At 43.5% G+C, this 20,026-nt stretch overlaps 1 protein-coding gene across 3 annotated transcripts in view; it reads left to right on the top strand.

Annotated features, from left to right (window-relative positions):
• The window catches only part of itga11a (integrin, alpha 11a), a 310,434-nt gene that overhangs the window by 242,081 nt on the left and 48,327 nt on the right, over positions 1–20,026 (top strand). For all 3 annotated transcript variants that reach the window (XM_061887056.1, XM_061887057.1, XM_061887055.1), the window contains 5 exons: positions 336–475; positions 13,524–13,634; positions 13,711–13,796; positions 13,869–14,079; positions 14,152–14,250. In XM_061887056.1, the coding sequence (XP_061743040.1) occupies positions 336–475; positions 13,524–13,634; positions 13,711–13,796; positions 13,869–14,079; positions 14,152–14,250 (647 nt within the window). The remainder of the gene's footprint in view (positions 1–335; positions 476–13,523; positions 13,635–13,710; positions 13,797–13,868; positions 14,080–14,151; positions 14,251–20,026) is intronic.

Raw genomic sequence — 20,026 nt, 5'->3', positions numbered from 1 at the left:
TGAGAAACACATTAAGGCAAGGTCTACAAACCTCTTTTGAGTCGCTGGTTGACCCTAGTTTTAAGTTCACCATCAGTTAGTTTTTTCACATGCAAAGAAAATCTCCAGTAGGACATGGAAACTGTTTGAAACAATGTGGTTTGGAAATGAGTCATTTCTAGAGTTGAGGATTCAGATGATTGTACAAGTCGGTCATTTTTAAATTGCAGCGCACCACCACAGTGACGCCATTAGCCAGGGATTTACAATTATTCTACCCTTAGTCTACAGCAGAGATACTTAAACTCGTGGGATTGTTCTTAACATTTGTCCAAACGCCTCTTGTGACTTCTCAGGGATCAAATATAACGTCTCCATCGCGGAGCGACGTTTCAATCCTCGGGCCATACTGGACAACCCAAGCAAGTCTCAGCCTCAAAACCTGACACTTCTTCCCGGTGAGGAAAGCTGTGAGCACATCTACTTTCATGTCATGGTAAGACCTGTGTTGAAAATGTCACGTACTGTACTCAGACTACCATAATGCTCCAAATTTAAAAGATTCATTTGGAAAACATTTTTGAAACTGTTTTAAATCTTAATAACATTTATTTACAGGATTGCCATACAATCAATAATTGCAGGTTATAAATGCTTGATGTATAAGAACAAACTTTAAACCATCCATCCATCTAAGCAGGGAAGCCCAGACTTCCCTCTCCCCAGCCACTTCGTCTAGCTCTTCTTGGGGGATCCCGAGGCGTTCTTAGGCCAGCCGGGAGACATAGTCTTCCCAACTTGTCCTGGATCTTCCCCGTGGCCTCCTACCGGTTGGACGTGGATTCCTGACCGGATGCCCGAAGCACCTCATCTGGCTCCTCTCGATGTGGAGCAGCGGCAGATTTACTATGAGTTCCTCTCGGGTGGCAGAGCTTCTCACCCTATCTCTAAGGGAGAGCCCCGCCACCCTGTGGAGGAAACTCATTTCGGCCGCTATCCTTTCGGTCATGACCCAAAGCTCATGACCATAGGTGAGGATGGGAACGTAGATCAACTGGTAAATCGAGAGCTTTGCCTTCCGGCTCAGCTCCTTCTTCACCGCAACGGATCGGTACAACGTCCGCATTACTGAAGACGCCGCACCAATCGCCTGTCGATCTCTCGATCCGCTCTTCCTTCACTCGTGAACAAGACTCCTAGGTACTTGTACTCCTCCACTTGGGGCAGGGTCTCCTCCCCAACCCGGAGATGGCATTCCACCCTTTTACAGGCAAGAACCATGGAGGTGCTGATTCTCATTCCGGTCGTTTCACACTCTGCTGCGAACCGATCCAGTAAGAGCTGAAGATCCCGGCCAGATGAAGCCATCAGGACCACATCATCTGCAAAAAGCAGAGACTAAATCCCAAATCACCAAACCGGAACCCCTCAACGCCTTGACTGCGCCTAAAAATTATGTCCATAAAAGTTATGAACAGAATCGGTGACAAAGGGCAGCCTTGGCGGAGTCCAACCCTCACTGGAAATGTTTTCGACTTACTGCCGGCAATGCGGACCAAGCTTTGAACCAGTTCCTGTCAAATAGTGGGGTGGGTAGGTCGCCCTGAGGGGGCGCGGTGCAATGTTACAAAATCGGAATCAAAAATACTTTATTAATCCCCAAGAGGAAATTCAGACCCCAGGAAACATGCTTTAACAGTGTCATGCGTCAAACCCCGCTTTCAAAAGCTGTGCATTACAAACTTTGCTCCAAGTAGTCATTAATCCTGACTTCATTTTCATTTACAAAAAACGTTTTTTTTATTTTTATTTTTTATTTTATTTTTTAGGTTAAAGTGTTTTATATGTTAATAAGTTAATGTTGTTAATGATGCGTATCAATTTACATCTAGTATTATTTATTTATTTTATTTTTTGTTTTGGTAACACTTTAGTACGGGGATCATATTCTGAGTAACAAAGACTTTAAAGGCCCACTGAAACCCACTACTACCCACCACGCAGTCTGATAGTTTATATGTCAATGATGAAATATTAACATTGCAACACATGCCAATACGGCCTTTTTAGTTCACTAAATTGCAATTTTAAATTTCCCGCAAAGTGTTGTGTTAAAAACGTCGCAGTATGATGACGCGTGCGTTTGACGTCACCGGTTGTAGCGGACATCATTTTTCCAGCCCGATCCAAGCTATAAGTAGTCTGCTTTAATCAAATAATTACACAGTATTCTGGACATCTGTGTTGCTGAATCTTTTGCAATTTGTTCAATTAATAATGGAGAAGTCAAAGTAGAAAGATGGAGGCGGGAATCTTTTAGCCTTTAACCACAAAAACACAGCCGGTGTTTCCTTGTTTAAAATTCCCGAAGATGAAGCTTTACTATGGATCAGAGCGGTCAAGCGAACATGGATCCCGACTACATGTCAACCAGCAGTTTTGGGTGACACAATTGTGGTAATAGGTCTCCTCTTACTGGAGACATCAGCGGAGCTTCCGTCCTGCTGCAGCTGCCGTGACTTCCCTCAGAGACTCTGGGGTCAACACACCCGTGGCCACACCCCTCCAACTTTCAGGTACTATTTAATCTCACTAAAACACTAGCAACACAATAGGCAGATAAGGGATTTTCCAGAATTATCGTAGTAAATGTGTCTAATAACATCTGAATCGCTCCCACTGCAATTGACTTTTTTTTTCTTTTTTTTTTTTCTAGTCCTACACTCTAAATTTCCTCATCCACGAATCTTTCATCCTCGCTCAAATTAATGGGGAAATTGTCGCTTTCTCGGTCCGAATAGCTGTAGTTGCTGCTGGCTATGATTGTAAACAATGTGAGGATGTGAGGAGCTCCACAACCAGTGACGTCACACGCACATCGTCTGCTACTTCCGGTACAGGCAAGGCTTTTTTATTAGCGACCAAAAGTTGTGAACTTTATCGTCAATGTTCTCTACTAAATCCTTTCAGCAAAAATATGGCGATATCGCGACATGATCAAGTATGACACATAGAATGGACCTGCTATCCCCTTTTAAATAAGAAAATCTAATTTAAGTAGGCCTTTAATTTAGAGTTATTTGGACACTAGGGGAACATATTCTAAGTACCCTAACCCTAACCTTATTGAGGTAAGACGCTTAATTAACGGTTAACTGGTTGTATAATAAGGCCATGCAGAATAAGGCATTAAAAAGTACTTAATGACGACTCATTAAGAGCCAATATGTTACTAATTTGCATGTTAATAAGCAACTAAATAATGGTGAATATTTCCCCATAGGCAGCACGGTGGAAGAGGGGTTAGGGCATCTGCCTCACAATACGAAGGTCCTGGGTTCAATCCCGGACTCGGGATCTTTCAATCAATCAATGTTTACTTATATAGCCCTAAATCACTAGTGTCTCAAAGGGCTGCACAAACCACTACGACATCCTCGGTAGGCCCACATAAGGGCAAGGAAAATTCACACCCAGTGGGACGTCGGTGACAATGATGACTATGAGAACCTTGGAGAGGAGGAAAGCAATGGATGTCGAGCGGGTCTAACATGATACTGTGAAAGTTCAATCCATAATGGATCCAACACAGTCACGAGAGTCCAGTCCAAAGCGGATCCAACACAGCAGCGAGAGTCCCGTTCACAGCGGAGCCAGCAAGAAACCATCCCAAGTGGAGGCGGATCAGCAGCGCAGAGATGTCCCCAGCCGATACACAGACAAGCAGTACATGGCCACCGGATCGGACCGGACCCCCTCCACAAGGGAGAGTGGGACATAGAAGAAAAAGAAAAGAAACGGCAGATCAACTGGTCTAAAAAGGGAGTCTATTTAAAGGCTAGAGTATACAAATGAGTTTTAAGGTGAGACTTAAATGATTCTACTGAGGTGTGGAGTTTGCATGTTCTCCCTGTGACTGCGTGGGTTCCCACCAGGTACTCCGGCTTCCTCCCACCTCCAAAGTCATACACCTGGGGATAGGTTGATTGGCAACACTAAATTGACCCTAGTGTGTGAATGTGAGTGGGTGTACCCCGCCTTCCGCCCGAATGCTGCTGAGATAGGCTCCAGCGACACCCCGTGACCCCAAAAGGGACAAGCGGTAGAAAATAGGTGGATGGATGGATGGATGGATATTCCTCATACTAAAGTGTTACCTTTTTTTTAAATTCAATATCAAATGGTTCAAGTACGTAAACATGTTTTTGCAGTTTAAATAAGGTTTTATTTTCATCAAAATTGATTTCCTGAATAACAATGCTGATAAAGCTATATTTCTCTTTTTTTGGTTGTTCATTAAAGACATTACACGATTGTGGAGGTTGCCCCCCCAGTGGGTTCTCCAGACCACCAATCACCGACATGAGAGCCCAGGTTTCAGTGTTTAATGCTGGTTTATTTTCAGCGTTTTCCATTTGTTTGCTTTGTAGCACAAGGTCTGTGTCACTCTCGCTCTCGCTCTTGCTCCAACTCCCACTCCGACACCTCTCTCCTCCTGGCTGCTGCTTATAACAGAGCGACAGGTGATTAAATAACCATGCCCAGGTGGGCCATCTACGCACCTGTCGCTGATTTAGAGGCCGGTCCTGGCACACCCCGCTTCGCTGCAGGCCCGCAGGCCACGCCCCCCAGCATAATAATACAGTGTTATGCAAAGTTAAAGTTAAAGTCCCAACGATAGTCACACACACACACCAAGTCTGGTGAAATGATCCTTTGCATTTGACCCATCCCCATGTTCGCCCCCTGGGAGGTGATGGGAGCAGTGAGCATCAGTGGTGCTTTAACCCCCAATTCCAACACTTGATGCTGAGTGCCAAGCAGGGAGGCATTGGGTCCAATTTTTATAGTCTTTAGTATGACTCTGCCGGGGTTTGAACTCACGACATTCCAGTCTCTGGGCGGACAGTCTAACCACAAGGCTACTGAGCAGGTCAGATGTACTTATAACAATTTTATTGACAAATGATGTCGCGGTGGACAGTGGGGGGCATAATATTTTTTCTTGCAAAGGGAACATAACAGCGCATACACTTGAGTGGACATACACTTCACATTTTTTTCATTCAAAACATATGTTAATATATTGAATACAAGTTTCGAGATGGCGAATAAGCGCAAAGCGGTGACCATGAGAATGTGTTTTTTCTCGCATCTGTTTCAACAAGACTCAGTAAATGCATTTGGAATAATGAATAAAGTGTGACTCAGGTAAGGCATTGATTCTGCACGTCTATCGACATCCACAAAATACCCATCTGGCGGAATGATGTTAAATATGTTGATGTAAAGCAGAGGTTTTCAAACTTACAAGACTCTTTATGGTAGGGAACATTTTCTAAGGACTTACATATTAGCCCATAGATAGATTATAAGCATAAACTTGATGGACTTCAATTTAAACAACGCATTGACTTTGTCGCCTTCTACAGCATGTACAATCTGCTTGTCAGTCCAGCATCATGTTGTGTGTGGCTTCCGCAGCAACACGCACACGACTGCAAGGCATACTGGGTGACACAGAGTACACTAATGGTTGTGATACAAACAATTTTAACACTCTTGGTAATATGTGCCACGCTGTGAAGCCACACCAAACAAGATTGCCAAACACATCTCGGGAGGACATCCTCACAGTAACACAACATAAACGCAACACAACAAATACCCAGAATCCTTTGTATCCATGACGATTTCTGACTATTTTATACACCCCGTTAGCAGCAAACCTCGCCACAGCCCCCCGGGATGAACGCCAATTGGATATTCGCGAGAACATTAGCGGCTCCAATTGTCTTCATTACTCTGTGAAACGGGTTTAAATAGCTCTGTGAGTGGTAAAGGTGGCCGACCTCTGATGTATTTCAGCGGGCGGGTGGCGGGCGGTTGCGGTTCTGATAATATGTTGGTTCAGGTGGACGGCGGGTGGATGACAACGTTGGTGATGCGGTTGCGGATGATATAATTGCCTATCCGCACATCTCTACTAAGGACCCATCATTCATCCACTTCACATCCACTCAACATTCACACTCGTAAGCTACATTTGTAGCCGCAGCTTCCCTCGGGTAGACTGACGGAAGCCTGGCTGCCAATTTGGGCCTACAGCCCCTTCGACCACCACCAACCGTTCATTCACGTTCATACGGACGGCGTGGCGCAGTGACAGAGTGGCCGTGCGCAACCCGAGGTTCCCTGGTTCAATCCCCACCTCGTCCCAACCTCGTCACATCCGTTGTGTCCTGAGCAAGACGCTTCACCCTTGCTCCTGATGGGTGCTGGTTAGCGTCTTGCATGGCAGCTCCCTCCATCAGTGTGTGAATGGGTAAATGTGGAAGTAGTGTCTTTGAGTACCTTGAAGGTAGAAAAGTGCTCTACAAGTACAAAGCATTTATTTATGATTTATACACCAGTGTGAGCGGCACTGAGAGCAAGGTGGGTGAAGTGTCTTGCCCAAGGACATGACGGCGGTTGGCGGAAGCTGGAATTGAACCTGGAACCCTCAAATTGCTGGCACAGTCCCTCAACGCCGTAGTAATCTGCCTTCTGTACTACATATAGCAAGTATCTATAGGTCAAATATTTACACCTATTGACTTCAGAACACAGTGTAAACAAATTAGCATTTTTATGTCCATCCATCCATTTTCTACCGCTTATTCCCTCTGGGGTTGCCTGGTGCCTATCTCAGCTACAATCAGGCAGAAGGCAGGGTACACCCTGGACAAGTTGCCACCTCACCGCAGGGCCAACACAGATAGACAACATTCACACTAACATTCACACACTAGGGCCAATTTAGTGTTGCCAATCAACCTATCCCCAGGTGCATGTCTTTGGAAGTGGGAGGAAGCCGGAGTACCCGGAGGGAACCCACGCATTCACGGGGAGGACATGCAAACTCCACACAGAAAGATCCAATGCCCGGGATTGAACCCTGACTACTCAGGACATTCGTATTGTGAGGCAAACGCACTAACCCCTCTTCCACCGTGAATTTTTATGTCACACATCTTAAAGTTTCAAAAAATAATAACACAACTTTAGCATTCCAAATGAAGCCATTTAAAAAAAAAATAATTTAAGCTAACTTAATTGGTTGAACTTTTACACAATGATGATTCATATCACTGTCGTCATATTTTGTAAGCTTCACTGCTTTGGTCTTGGCTGGCCACTTGATGAAGTGGATGGACTTACGCATTTTTCAATTCTGTGGTTTAAAGTAGGAAGTGGGTTCATACGGCCCCATTCGTCGCGGTTTATCTGACACATGGAACGTGACGAATTTGAGGCATGCAGTAATTTATTTCGCCGCCAAACCCTCTTAAAATATGTTGTGGCATTTCCGACTTCGACTACGGCATCAGTTGCTACGTAGAGTGGCACTTTCCATAATTTTCCGCAGACTGCACTGCAAACTGCTTAGGCCACCTATTCATCCCACGCGAGATCCACCCAGGAATGGTGCCTTATGAATACCTTCCTTACAGTAGATCAGTAACAGGAGTTAGGCTCTCAGGACCTGATCTACTAAAATCCCACATAACAAGTGATAAATAATGTTTGCAAACTATAAAAATTGTGTGTACGATTAGTGGGGATGTTGCAGTTGATCTACTGAGACTGATAAAGTGCTGCAGACTTGGGTTTTTTTACGCAAACAACCGGCTGTCACCATGGGGACAATGATTTCCTGTTATCCTGCTCCAACCTATGGGGTTATAGAATAATTATTGTTATGGTTTACTAAGAGGAGTGACGGCAAACGGACACCAAGGGGAAGTATATTCAATAATTTGTTATATATATGATGAATATATATATAATAAGAATACTAAACAATACTAACGAATAAACCAAGGAAATGAAGTGTGACAAAAACTCAAGAGTGTATGGTGCAAGACTAAGTTTGTAAATTGACTGAAGTGTGTGTTACCAAGTGTTGTAGAGAGCGAAGGGGCAGGCAGATGAACATCTAGGGCAGGAGAGGAGAGGCTAGATCTGTGTTCAAGCGAGGGTCAGGAATCGAGGAAGGCAGTCCAAAAACACAGGGGGGAAACAGACGATCTCGAAGGGGAAGACAGGTACAAAGAGAGGTAACTAAGTTCCCGCACCGCTCCTTGGGTCCACTGGACCTTTATCCAGTCCGCCCTCATCAATTCCAGGTGAGGAAATGGGCGATTGGGTGCAGGCTTGTCGCTGCGTGGGTGTGCTGCGCTCAGCGTGAGCGGGGGCGTGTCCGAGCGAGCAGCCAGAGGAGGAACTGTGACAATCAGTTGCAGGAGGAACGCAGGTTTGAATCCGCGCCGTGACAATTATTATAGCATAATCTGCGCCACCTGCTCTGGGTCATACAGAAGCATCACCTAAACGACAGAATTTATTTTTTACCCTGCAGAAGGTGCACTCTAGGAGATGACAGCTTCTGACATTCTCTGAAACTTTAATCAAAATCCACCTATAACTTTTTGAGCTGGGTTATGTTATGGGACAGGGTGTAGTACCCTGTCAGTCAGACTTCAGTGATGACTAAAAGTAAACAAACAGACAAATCCCAGCAGATACAGCAGATGTTATGAACCAAATTTAGACAATCATATTTATGTGAGGCCCATAGATCAGCTTTGCATGCACTATTAAGTTTGCACTGTTAGTAGACCAGGCCCTAAGTGTGTACAGCGCGAAGTGAGCAATTTTCAGTCATGTCAGCGTTTTTAATTCTTTAACAGGAGTCTAAAACGCCAACAAACGCCATCGCAAATTGTGATGGCTAATACAGTGGTAACACTGTGCTCCTCCGTATTCACATACCATCAGTATTTTCTCCATGTTAATTATTATGTAATTATTATTATACTAAAAACAATTCGTTTTTCTGCATTTTAGCAGCACCAGAGCTGGCTCTTCCAGCTTCCAACTAGCATTATTAGGCTCCAACTGCCTTGCAAAGTCAATCCAAATCTGATACACCTTCATTTTCTCAGCATTGTCCTTCACACACCATTCCTAAGGCAGGACAGCAAATATATGTCGATCTGTAACGACCTTATTTTCTGAACTATAAGCCGATACTTTTTCCCCAAGCTTTGAACCCTACGGTTTATACAAAGGCGTGGCTAATCTATGGGTATTTCTTCGCTAACGGCTAAATTATGGAATGGATTAAGCAAAGAAAGGAAACCATGTTCTAAAATTATCCACTTCAAGTAACTGTTCCAACTCAAAAGCGTTTGCAAAGTACAAGGAAGAAAAATCCTGATAAACATCTTGAACCGTATTAAAAAAATGAGAACATCTTATTCATCTCATAAAAGATGAATAAAGACATCAATGATGTTTCTGTTTTGTTTGATCAGCCATTTTACTGCCATGTTACAGGCCCCATTTAGAAACAAAGTATGTAAATAAACATTTACAGAATTGTTCTATGTTAATATCTCATTTTACAACAAACCGATATGTATCTACGGATGAAAAAATGTATTTTTCCTCTAAAATTAAGTGGACGGGTCTTATTTAGTCCGTAAAATACTGTGTAAGCTAATGAGTGCAGCTGGGATAGGCTCCAGCCCCCCTGTCACCCTGAAAGGGCAAAAATCAGAGAAAATGGATGACTAGCGAGAAAACCGAATGCTATGGGCCAGCTTTTCCGAAGTTCATTTACTACGCCCATTCGCTACACAGACGCTTGTAAATCAAATTTATGCTCGCAAGTTAATCCGGGTTGGGGAGGAGACCCTGCCCCAAGTGGAGGAGTTCAAGTACCTAGGAGTTTTGTTCACGAGTGGGGCAAGAGTGGATCGTGAGATCAACAGGCGGATCGGTGCGGCGTCTTCAGTAATGCGGACGTTGTATCGATCCGTTGTGGTGAAGAAGGAGCTGAGCCGGAAGGCAAAACTCTCAATTTACCGGTCGATCTACGTTCCCATCCTCACCTATGGTCATGAGCTTTGGGTCATGACCGAAAGGATAAGATCACGGGTACAAGCGGCCGAAATGAGTTTCCTCCGCCGTGTGGCGGGGCTCTCCCTTAGAGATAGGGTGAGAAGCTCTGCCATCCGGGAGGAACTCAAAGTAAAGCCGCTGCTCCTTCACATCGAGAGGAGCCAGATGAGGTGGTTCGGTCATCTGGTGAGGATGCCACCCGAACGCCTCCCTATGGAGGTGTTTAGGGCACGTCCAACCGGTAGGAGGCCACGGAGAAGACCCAGGACACGTTGGGAAGACTGTGTCTCCCGGCTGGCCTGGGAACGCCTCGGGATCCCCCGGGAAGAGCTAGACGAAGTGGCTGGGGAGAGGGAAGTCTGGGTTTCCCTGCTTAGGCTGTTGCCCCCGCGACCCGACCTCGGATAAGAGGAAGAAGATGGATGGATGGATGGATGGATGTTAATCATAAAAATAAAAAAAAACGAGACGCAGCTTGTACCACATAATACGTAAAGGTTGAAGTACCACTATAGTTGAATATATTATATATCTTAAATCCCACTAGACACTATGTACAATAACGTAACACAAAAATTTAATTCGGCAATACAAAGAGCAACTAGCCTTAGGCAATCTGAAGTGTCGACAATTTATTTAGGTGGTAGAAACGTGATTCTGAAGTGAATACCCTGCTTACCCCTGACTCTACCTTCAGCGGCCCCCAGTAAAAATGAGTTTGAGACCCCTGACTTAGTAGTTCATCTTCAGTTATGCACCTTTTAACAATAAAAGTTAAAGTACCATTGATAGTCACACACACACTAGGTGTGGTGAAATTACCCTCTGCATTTGACCCAACCCCTTGTTCCACCCCCTGGGAAGTGAGGAGAGCAGTGAGCAGCAGCGGTGGCCACGCTCGGGAATCGTTTTGGTGATTTAACCACCAATTCCAACCCTTGATGCTGAGTGCAGGGAGGTAATGGGTCCCATTTTTATAGTCTTTGGTAGGTCTCGGCCGGGGTTTGAACTCACGACCTACTGATCTCAGGGCGGACACTCTATAACCACAAAGCCACTGAGCAAATATGCCATAACTTCATGAATTTAATGCAAAAGAAATTTACCGACCCCCAATCTTGAAGGTTCACGGATCTCTGTTTGAGAATCCCTGATCTAAAATAATGTGTTCATTCAGCAAACTATCTTTTGGTTTACTTTGATTTCTTTGGCAATTTCAGAAGGCCACGGCCCCCTGACACCCCTTCTCAACTGTCTATGCGATGTCAAGGCTTGGTTAGCCCAGAATTTTTAAATAATGAATGAGGGGGAAACTAAAATTGTAGTTTTCGATCCAGCCCTCACAGACTTGGGACTATTGCAAAATGATGTGCGTCCCAAGGTCACCAGCCTTGGCGTCACTATAGACAGCGATTTTAAACTTGACAAACAAGTCAATGGCATTTTAAAATCGTGTTTTTATCATCTTTGTCTTTTAGCAAAGGCAAAACCGTTTTTATCTTTTAACCTTTTTTAACAAGTTGTGCATGCTTTTATTTCATTAGCCTGGACTACTGCAATGCACTTTTCGCTGGCATTAGCCAAAAAGCTCTCTCCCGGTTGCAGTTAGTCCAGAACGCGGCGGCACGACTTTTACCAGGGGTCAGGAAATGCGAGCATGTAACCCCAATTCTTGAGAATTCGCACTGACTCCCTGTTCATTTTAGAATTGATTTTAAAACATTGCTGTTTGTTTTTAAAGCTTTACATGGACTGGCACCTCAGTATATCTCGGACCTCATCCAAATTTACACTACTATGAGGTCCGAGAGCCAGCTCCACCTCGTGGTGCCCAAGACCAGACTTAAAACCAAAGGAGACAGGGCCTTCTTTTGGTCGGTCCTAAGCTCTGGAACACTCCGCCCCTCCATGTTAGAACTGCTCCCACAGTGGAGTGTTTTAAGTCTCGTCTTAAGACCCATTTTTGTCACGTTTAGAACGCATTTGTGATGCGCGAAGATGTCACCCCCAGATGCAGCAGGACCAGACAGGCAGGATAGCAGGTAAGGGCTGGTTTTAATATACAAAATGATAAAATAACACTTGTACAAAACAGAAAAGAAATAGCGTGCCTACGCACGGGAAACTAATGCTAATATTATCAGAGTACAAGCTGTCCAAAAGGCGCGTGCCGAGCGCCCGAAAGCTAAGACGAGATTTAGCAAGCAAACAAGGACTAGATAAACCAAAATGTGAAGGTTGCTTATGGCAGGTGACGAACCAAGGACGAACTGAGGAAGAATGCAGGCTTAAATACTAACGTAACAATCAAGACACCCGTGCGCGTAAAACAAGAGCAGCTGGGACAAATCAGAAACCATGGTAGCCAAATCAGGAAGTGCACACACAAACTAAGGGATGCGAAGAGTCCAAAAATAATCAAAACACAGAAAGGACTCAAGAACAAAAACTATGTCAGATCCGGGAGGTGGATCGTGACACATTTTTATTTTTGGACTTTTAACACTTCATGAGTTGTGTGGTCCTCTGTGTTTTGTTTTGTTTATTTGTTTTGATTTCTGTTTATTGTTTTAATTGGTTTTACCCTTTAAAATCGTTTTTAATCATATTTATTTTTAGATTGTTTTTATACTGGTTTTATTTTTTTATTCAGTCATTTGTGGAGCAATGAATAGTATTTGAATATTGTTTTTTATATTGTTGTGCAGCACTTTGGAAATATTTATGTTGTTTAAATGTCCATCCATCATCTTCCGCTTATCCGAGGTCGGGTCGCGGGGGCAACAGCCTAAGCAGGGAAACCCAGACTTCCCTCTCCCCAGCCACTTCGTCTAGCTCTTCCCGGGGGATCCCGAGGCGTTCCCAGGCCAGCCGGGAGACATGGTCCTCCCAACGTGTCCTGGGTCTTCCCCGTAGCCTCCTACCGGTTGGACGTGCCCTAAACACCTCCCTAGGGAGGCGTTCGGGTGGCATCCTGACCAGATGCCCGAACCACCTCATCTGGCTCCTCTCGATGTGAAGGAGCAGCGGATTTACTTTGAGTTCCTCCCGGATGGCAGAGCTTCTCACCCTATCTCTAAGGGAGAGCCCCGCCACACGGCGGAGGAAACTCATTTGGGCCGCTTGTACCCGTGATCTTATCCTTTCGGTTATGACCCAAAGCTCATGACCATAGGTGAGGATGGGAACGTAGATCGACCGGTAAATTGAGAGCTTTGCCTTCCGCCTCAGCTCCTTCTTCACCACAACGGATCGGTACAACGTCCGCATTACTGAAGACGCCGCACCGATCCGCCTGTCGATCTCACGATCCACTCTTCCCTCACTCGTGAACAAGACTCCTAGGTACTTGAACTCCTCCACTTGGGGCAGGGTCTCCTCCCCAACCCGGAGATGGCATTCCACCCTTTTCCGGGCGTTGTTTAAATGTGCTATATGTATATATATATATATAGAGTGGATTTGATTGGATTGGATCCCCTGCATTCCACTCAGTGCACTAACTTTTCTGAAATATTTATAAAAACCTTTTAATTCAAGCATTTAATGCCATTAAATCTGCTGCTTGATCATAAAAACAATGTTTTATGTTGTAGGAAACCACAGACTATGCAAGGCCAATTGTGTTTACTGTACAAGTTGGCTTGTGGGATGCGGACAATGGACCAGTTCTCGATGAAAGCTGGCCAACTGTGTCAAAAACTGAGGTGAGAGACTGAAGAAAACTTTGAATTTGCAAAAAAAATGTACATCAATATTTTAAAAACATTTTTTTATTGCAAGTTGCCTTTCTGGAACGGCTGTGACGAGGATGACCGGTGCGTGCCGGACCTCGCACTGCAGAGTATGACGGACCTGATGACTCGGACGTAGGCACACACTTGATCCATCACAACAAATGTACATTTAATAATTTTTAATACATCTTCCTTTTCTTTCAGTCAGTTCTGCTCGCAGCCTGTACAATCTCGGGGCGCTTTCTGCCGCCATCTCAACGAAGGAGGCACGGAAGGATCTCTGCGGGTTCTAGAAGCTAACAGGAGAAGGATGGTGGTGGATGCTCGATTAGAGAATAAAGGAGAAAATGCTTACAATGCTCGCCTCAACATCAGCTACTCGTCCAATCTGCGCTTCTCCAGCCTCATATTGAAGGTAAGTGTCCGTCATGCGGAGTCCAGCTGCTTTGTGAAGACAGACGATGACTTTGTGTATTGCTGGTGCTAGGACAACGCTGATGTCAAGATTGAGTGCTACATCGAGGACAAACTAAGACATTTGAAGATCTGCAATGTCAGTGCTCCATTTATGAAGTCGAAGGCACAGGTGAGATAGCGTCCACTTTAACAACGGGAAGGACTTAGGGCAGTGGTTCTTAGAGGGGAACATTATCACCAAACCTATGCAAGCGTCAATATATACCTTGATGTTGCAGAAAAAAGACCATGTATTTTTTTAACCGATTTCCGAACTCAAAATGGGTGAATTTTGGCAAATTAAACGCCTTTCTGTTTATCGGTCTTTTAGCGATGACGTCAGAACGTGACGTCACCGAGGTAACACACCCGCCATATTCATTTTCACATTACAAACACCGGGTCTTAGCTCTGTTATTTTCCGTTTTTTTGACTATTTTTTTGGAACCTTGGAGACATCATGCCTCGTCGGTGTGTTGTCGGAGGGTGTAACAACACTAACAGGGAGGGATTCAAGTTGCACCACTGGCAAGAAACCTGCCGCCCGACCCCCATTGAATGTGCCAAAGTGTCTTCACATATGACCGGCGATGCTAAGACAGACATGGCACAGAGATGTTTGGATAACCTGCAGATGCATTTGCAATGATTAAGTCAACGAAATCACAAAGGTGAGTTTTGTTGATGTTGTTGACTTATGTGCTAATCAGACATATTTATTCACGGCATGACTGCCAGCTAGTCGATGCTAACATGCTATTTACGCTAGCTGTATGTACATTTGAAACTAGATACCCACATTTAATGCGAAACAAACACTTACCAATCTACGGATTTAAGTTGCTCCAGTGTCACAAGATGCGAAAGTCCTGATCGTTTGGTCCGCACATTTTACCGGCGATGCTAATAAGGCAGCCATGCTATGGGCCACTTCATTAGGTACACCCATGCTATGGCCGAATAGCGTCAATAACTATTCGCTCAATAGCTTCCATTTCTTCTTCAATTTCGTTTTCGCTATCTGCCTCTATACTCCGACCATCTGTTTCAATACATCCGTAATCTGTTGAATCGCTTAAGCCGCTGAAATCCGAGTCTGAATCCGAGCTAATGTCGCTATATCTTTCTGTGGTAACCGCCATGTTGTTTGTATTGGAAGCCCTGTATGACATCACAGGGAAATGGATAGTGGTTTCGAAGATGGCGAAAATAAGGCACTTTAAAGCTTTATTTAGGGATATTCTGGGATCGGTAAAATTAAAAAAAAAATTTCAAAAAATACAACAAGCCACTGGGAACTGATTTTTATTGTTTTCAACCCGTTTGAAATTGTGATAATGTTCTCCTTTAACCTGGGTTCGATCGAATCCTAAGGGTTCGGCGAGTCGGCCTCAGGGGTTCAACGGAGCCAGTCAAGACCAACCTGACTCATCCATACTTGCCAACCTTTAGACCTTCGAATTCGGGAGATGGGGGGAGTGGGGGTTGAGGTGGAGGGGGGCAAGCGTGGTTGAGGTGGACGGGGTTTGGTGGTAGCGGGAGAGTATATTGTAGATTCCAGAAGTGTCAGTGCTGCAAGGGGGTCTGGGTATTTGTTACGTAAGGTTACGGTACAGATGTTCTCCCCAAATGTGTTTGTCATTCTTGTTTGGTGTGGGTTCACAGTGTGCTGCATCAGCCACCCTCAGTGTGACCTGTATGGCGGTTGACCAAGTATGCCTTGCATTCACGTATGTGTTTGTAAAAGCCACATAAATGATGTGAATGCGCCGACAAGCCGTTTGTATGGAGGAAAATCAGACGTGACGACAGCTTTTAGAGGACGTTAAAGGAGAATAGTTGCCCCGGGAGATTTTCGGGAAGGGCACTGGAATTTCGGGATTCTCCCGGAAAAATCTGGAGGGTTGGCAAGTATGGACTCATCGTGTAAATAAAAACTTGTCCATATCGGCGTATCATGGATATGGCAACAGCAGAAGTCCCACTGATTTGCAGGTGTGTAATTTGTTATGAGTTCATGCTAGGTTCATTTCGTGCACCATGGAAAAAAAAACATATACATGTAACTTTGTCTTAAATTTGAAAAAAAAACATTTTATTTTTCACAAAAGAAGGGTTCGATGAATGCGTGTATGAAACTGGTGGGGTTCGGAACCTCCAAGGTTAAGAACCACTGGCTTACGCACTAAAGCTGCAACAATTAATCGATTACATTGAATAATTTGATTAGAAAAAAAACTTTGATATATTTTCTGTTTATTTAAGAAAAAATGTTTAATGCGGTCACCTAAAAAACTCACCACGCAGGAGAGGGGGGTAGAGCAGACAAAGAGACGGCAGATCAACTGGTCTAAAAGGGGGGTCTATTTAAAGGCTTTCGTATACAAATTAGTTTTCAGATGAGACTTAAATGCTTCTACTGATATCATAGTAGAGGCCCTTTAGGATATTTTTGTTCACTTTTGTCTAAAAGCGCCAAATTTGGCACAGGTGTAGATCAGGGCATAGTTAAATGAATTAGCTAGGGTGACCGTTAGGGTTGCCACAGCGGGAAAATCAAATATGGCCGTCACTTGTAATGGCTTTTGTCTCTAACATTTGAAACATATGAGCTATAAATGTAAACTTAATGTCTATTTCATGTGTTTTGACAATTAGAAATGTGTTCGAATGGTCATTTATATTTTTGGGTGTGTCTAGACCCTTTGCATATTTCCAAGTGGCGTTTTGCAATTCTGAAGACATTGGACGTAACTTGGGCATTGTTATGAGTAAAAACATGGTGCAACATGGCTATATTGTTAATATGGAAATTAAAGTGCTCTAATAAATAAATGATCAAAAATCGGATCATTCCAGTATGTTTCTGATGCTCAAAAAGTTGCCAAAAACTATCAAAAGTTAAAGGCCTACTGAAATGAGATGTTCTTATTCAAACGGGGATAGCAGGTCCATTCTATGTGTCATACTTGATCATTTCGCGATATTGCCATATTTTTGCTGAAAGGATTTAGTAGAGAACATCCACGATAAAGTTCGCAACTTTTGGTCGCTAACAGAAAAGCCTTGCCTTTACTGAAAGTCGCAGACGATGATGTCACCGGTTGATGGCTCCTCACATATTCACATTGTTTTAATGGGAGCCTCCAACCAAAAAGTGGTATTCGGACCGAAAAAACGACAATTTCCCCATTAATTTGAGCGAGGATGAAAGATTCGTGTTTGAGGATATTGATAATCGTCAAAAAACATGAAATAGACACCAAGTTTGGATCTGTAGCTCATCTGGTTCAAATGTAGAGGCAAAAGCGTGTTCAGGTGGCGGCCATAATGGATCAGTCGCTGTTGCGACCCCAAAGTTCACCGGCGCGGGCGCCCTAGCCAAATCATTTAACCTTCCTCTTTTGTTAGCTTCCTGTTACCATCTCTTATGTTAACGGGTCGGTTTTGACCCATGTCTTAAATCAGCTGTAAAATACACTAAAAACAATTATCTATCATCCAATTTGTTTCTTATCTCTTGGTAGCCTTGCTAGGCTTCCTAATCCATGAAAATATTGGTTTTTAATATTTTTGGTGTGGGCCATTGGGCCTGTTTTTTGTCAGTAAACCCTACGATTTCAATTTAAAAAAATGGTAAAATGAACCTCAAGAGAATTGTATAAATAGATAAAAAATAAATAAAATGTTGTGTTACTTGACTATAACTGAGGGATATTAGAACACATCTCTTAAATAAATTGTATTTATGTTTTCATTTTAATCATTTTATACTGAATTGACCTCACATGTCTGGACATGCCCGTCTTTGTTTGTTTTTGTACTGGATAACAAGGTAAAATGAGAATCCCTTAAAGCTCACATGATTGGGAGAGGAGCTGGCTGTCAGTGTGTTTAGTTTTAGCTGTAATTATTGCTTGAAAATCTTAATTTTTAAAATTGGGTCAAAACCGACCCTAACACCACCAAGCTCATAATTTCAACCAAAGCATTTTATAATTTAGTGAAACACAAAAAAAATGTTTTGTTTTGTTAAAATAGAGGTTCCTGACAAGGTCAAAAAGCCTTGATGCAAAAAACATAAATGTATGTGTTTTTTTATGCATTTGAAAACAAAAATGGGTCGGTGCCGACCCTAACACAAGACGAAGGTTAAGTATCCCCTGAGCTACACCTGTGCCAAATTTGGCGCTTTTAGACAAAAGTGAACAAACACTCCCTAATGACCCCCACTATCAGGAAATTGCATTCAAATGTGCAATCTGGGGATATAAAACAAGACCTAAGGCCCAGTGTTTTTATAGAAATAAATGTATTTTCCCCCCAAAACATTTAAGACACAAGGCATTTTATTGTGCAACAATTTAGTACAAACCCCTGACAGGGCAAATTAACACGCATTGGGAAGCCAAAAACCACAGGCCAGACCAAGACCTCATTTGCTGTGTTGTCTGACATCAGTGACAGTGTCGCGCCTCATAATCACGTTGCAGAGTTTGTAACACGTCAACGATAAATTTTAGCGGAGAAGAGCATTTTTAATGAAGTGACGACCTACCATTATTTACAGTTTGGCTCACACGGCAACGGTTGGGTCATGCTTGCAGAATGCTGTCAAACCTCCCATTGCAAACCTTAAGAAAGAAAAGTGCTTTTCTCCGACTAAGACTGAACGAGCTTTGGTAATGGCAAACGTAGTTCTGACGTGAAAGCTGGCCTGTCATGCTAGTCTTCATTGACTGTGGGAATTTCGTATAAATGTTATTAATTGAGTCCTTAACGTTGAACAGATTTCATTTGAAATACTTTAAACAGCCAATTTCCATCTATAATTGTAGCAGTCTATTTCTAAAGTGTGGTTACATTTCATCCGACAAAAATCTGTTCTGGCACTCAACTGGTAATTTCCTCAAGTAACCTTATAAAAGAAGGCAAAACATTAGAGTTTGTATCAAGCCTTGCAAAAAATGTTACATTGAATGTACTGATTATAATCCCTCAGGTCAAATTCAATGTACTCTCTGCAGTTTATATTACATGCATGTCGACCACACACATGCAGTCAGGGAGAGATGTCCGAGTGAGGAGGCGTGCAAACAGTAACTCAGACCGGGGGGGGGTGGGGGGGGGGGAGTTCCGCGCTTTGCTAAAGGGCACTTCAGTAGTAGTCTTTAATAAGATTAGCATCTCTCCAATAAGTCCTTGCGCACTAAGCTACTGCTGTCCCTAATGGACATAAAAAGGAGTTAAAAGCTTTAGGGAAAGTCAGGGAAGCAAATAGGAAAGAACATTTATGTTATTTATATGCGATGTGTGTTGCAGAGGTCAAATCTGGACCTCGTTTCTGCGATATTTATTCGTATTTTTATCATTCTGCGTAAAAGACATATGATCACGAGTATGACTTACAACTTCGCTTTATGTTGCGTGGAGAATTCCTCGGAATCGGGCCAAAACATATGCCTGTCACAATGCCATTTTGTACACATTGCATGCGAGTCAGGCTCACTTTTTGAAGCCAAAATTTATGGACAAATCATTGGAAGAGCCCTTTGCTTCTTATAAATAGAACCCTTCTCTCCTCGGCAGCCTCTTAGAACAGGTGAGAGAATAGAAACTCCACATTGTCATCTGTTTCTGATTCTTACGCTCTGTCGTCGTCGTTTCCAAGACTTTCCAAAGGCTTCTAATGTCTGTGATGTATTTATGAGGCACTGCACTTTCCGGAAAGGTGTCGAATTTCTCTTGCTAGGAGGTGATGTTTGAATTACCCTCGATAAGGATGACACTGATGGTCCGTTGAATGGTGCAATTAAAATTTAGTATACTGAAAACAGATTAGGCATAAGCCATGTATCCCATTGATGTTTGGGCATACTGCTGACAACGACTCAAGCAACGGAGTT

Source organism: Nerophis ophidion, linkage group LG25 (assembly GCF_033978795.1).
Source record: "Nerophis ophidion isolate RoL-2023_Sa linkage group LG25, RoL_Noph_v1.0, whole genome shotgun sequence".
NCBI lineage: Eukaryota > Metazoa > Chordata > Actinopteri > Syngnathiformes > Syngnathidae > Nerophis > Nerophis ophidion.
This window is presented reverse-complemented; position numbering and strand designations above follow the sequence as displayed.